The sequence below is a fragment of the Dipodomys spectabilis genome, unplaced genomic scaffold, assembly GCF_019054845.1.
Source record: "Dipodomys spectabilis isolate Male_0828 unplaced genomic scaffold, ASM1905484v1 ptg000022l, whole genome shotgun sequence".
In the NCBI taxonomy this organism is placed as follows: domain Eukaryota; kingdom Metazoa; phylum Chordata; class Mammalia; order Rodentia; family Heteromyidae; genus Dipodomys; species Dipodomys spectabilis.
Genome location: NW_024870699.1, coordinates 718,950 through 721,725, shown reverse-complemented (window position 1 = coordinate 721,725; position 2,776 = coordinate 718,950). Strand labels below are relative to the sequence as shown.

General features: G+C 43.2%; 1 protein-coding gene across 1 annotated transcript; it reads left to right on the top strand.

Moving 5' to 3' along the window:
* Nucleotides 1–452: 452 nt before the first annotated feature.
* Nucleotides 453–1,727, top strand: LOC122104115 (tripartite motif-containing protein 43-like). Its single transcript, XM_042674823.1, has one exon. The coding sequence runs from the start codon at nt 453–455 to the stop codon at nt 1,725–1,727; it is 1,275 nt and encodes a 424-aa protein (XP_042530757.1).
* Nucleotides 1,728–2,776: the final 1,049 nt, after the last annotated feature.

Below are 2,776 nucleotides of genomic sequence, written 5' to 3'. Positions count from 1 at the left end.
CGGTTCTCGTGACTGCCCCCTCCCATGTTGTAAAGCTCATTTCTAACACAGTGTCTAGTGAGTATCACTGTTGCATTGCTTCCCCCTTGGTTGATCTATGATTCCACTTCCCTTTTCCAAATCAGATAAACTTTGATACTCCAATGGTTGTTCGGAGCATAGTTATAACAAGGACAAACACAACTTGTACCAGAAATTCACTGAAAGCAACAGTAAAAGGGTGGGGCCTTGTTTTTAATCTCAATTCCAATTGATATGGAAATGAATTGCACACCCTTCTCTACACACCCTTCTCTAAGCCCTCCCACCCTAAGTGTAAAAAAATGGAACTAGGGAATCAAGCTATTCCGCACATCCCACCGCCTTGCCATGGACAGCACTTGGAGAGAGCTTGCCAGTGGTGAGGACCAGAGCAGGAGAATCAGCTCTCTCCATCCTCTTTGTTTGGAAAGATGGAGTGGGACATTGCCCAAGCCTTCCAGGAAGAGTTGAGATGCCCCATCTGCATGGAAACCTTTATCGACCCAGTCACCATCCACTGTGGGCACAGTTTGTGTCGACCGTGTCTGCGCCTCCTCTGGGAAGAAGCTGAGACTCCAGCCAGGTGCCCTGTGTGCAGGCAACCCTCTCAGCAAGAAGAGCTCAAAACCAACATTGCCCTACAGAGTCTGGTGTCCATCAGCCGACAAATCAGCCTCCGACAATTCCTGAGCTCCGAGGAGCATACATGCTGCACACACAAGGAGACCAAGCAGATGTTTTGTGAAGTGGACAAGAGCCTGCTGTGTCCTCACTGCTCCCCATCTCGGGAACATGAGGCTCACAGACACCAACCTGTCGACTGTATTGCTGCAGACAAACGAAAGATTATTTTAAAGGAAATGGACACTATATGGGAGAAGATACAAAAAAACCAGAGCAATATACACGAGAAGAGGAACATCATCAACCAGTGGGTTTGGTACATGAATCTACACAGGGAGATGACCAAAGATTTTTATTCAGCACTGCATCTGGGTCTCCGGGAGGAGGAAATACGACTTTCGGAGATACTCAAAGAGAAAGGAAGAGTCATCTTTCTGCAACTCAGGACAATGGAAACCCAAATGCTTCAGAAAAGCAGTGACCTCAGAAACATATATCAGGAGCTGATGAAAACCTACCAAAAGCTAGACCTGGAACTCCTGCGGCATTTAGAAGACACCCTGGAAAGATGCGAGAGTGCCTTGCTCTTCATGCCCCAGCTGAAGAAGCCAGAGCTCAGCCCTCCTTCCATTCCTAGATTGATGGATAACCTCAACCATTATCGAGTGGAGATCACCTATTGTCATTTGATTCAGAATCATGAAGAATCCAACTATGTTGCTCTTTCAGGAATCCAAGAGTTCAGCTCTGGGAAACATTACTGGGAGCTCAGTGTCCAAGGCTTCTCCACCTGGGCTGTGGGCGTCTTCAGAAATTCAGCAATAGGGAGCAACCTTATTCTGAATGAATCTGAGGACATTTTTCTTCTTTTCTCTGGCAAGGGGAACATTCATTATAGTATCTTTACCACCGCTCCATTGCTTCCTTACTTTATAGAGAGACCAGTGGGCCGCATTGGTGTGTTTCCTGATCTCGAAAATGGAAATGTGAGTTTTGTGAATGCTACTAAGAATTCCTTTATCTGGAGATACCCAACTAACTCCTTCCAGTATCCTGTCAAGCCTTGTTTTTTCTCCTGGTAACCCATAATCATAAGTAAAGAGCTTTTATTTCCTTTTTTTTTTCTTTCTTTTTTTTTTCTTGGTTGTGGAGATTGAATTCTGGGCCTGGGCACTATCCCTGAGCTCTTCCGCTCAAAGTGAGTGCTCTACCGCTTGAGGCACAGAGTCATTTCTGGTTTTCTAGTGGTTTATTGGAGATCAGGGCCTCTCGGACTTTCCTGACAGGGCTGGCTTTGAACTGTGAGTCTCAGATCTCAGCATTCTGAGTAGCTAGGATTACAGACATGAGCCACCTGTGACAAGCTAGTAAAGAGACTTCCTATGTGTTGGGAACTCTCTATACCAGAGAACCCTTCTCAACTGATGCAAATAACTTATGCTGTTCTTATTTGTCTTTGTAATGTAATTACATTTTTGTTATGAAATATAGAGTTAAAATAAAATGCAAGATGTAAAAATGTTAGTGCATGCATGTTTAATTTTGATTCTGACATATGATAAACACTATAATAAACAGTGGATGGCACAATGAAACTTGGCTTATAAGTAGCTTATTTCTTAATTGTTTCATCTTCATCTCTAACACCAGTAGCTATGAGTTTCCATATTCCCTCTGCATTTCCACAAATGATATTACTTCCCTGAAGAACAAAAGCAGAGTTGGCATGACATCTTTCTGCAGACCATAGAGAATATCTGGGCCATAAGACACTAGGCATTACCTATGTCTTCATGGTGCCTCAAGAAAGAAGAAGTTCTGATGTTTCCCAAGCAAAGAGATTAGTTAAAGGAAGAGCCATCTTATTGCTTTAAAGATAGCATCCATCTAAGCTACTGTGCCCACAAAACTCAGATTAATGGCATGAGGCAGATATTCAGGAGGGAATGAAAAAGATAACTGGCTTATTGATTTTTGCAAGATTAAATCGAACACAGTACTAGAAATGAATCATACTAAATTTAGCTTGCTTACCTACAAAGCAACTCTTCACATCCAATCGTGTGTCACTGTGCTCAGTTTAACAAAGGCAAAACCCCCCTCAGTGCCAGGAATATTTAATTTCCTCCTT

Coding starts and splice junctions, on each gene's coding strand:
- LOC122104115 (XM_042674823.1), top strand. CDS start 453: ATGGAGTGGGACATTGCCCAAGCCTTCCAGGAAGAGTTGAGATGCCCC.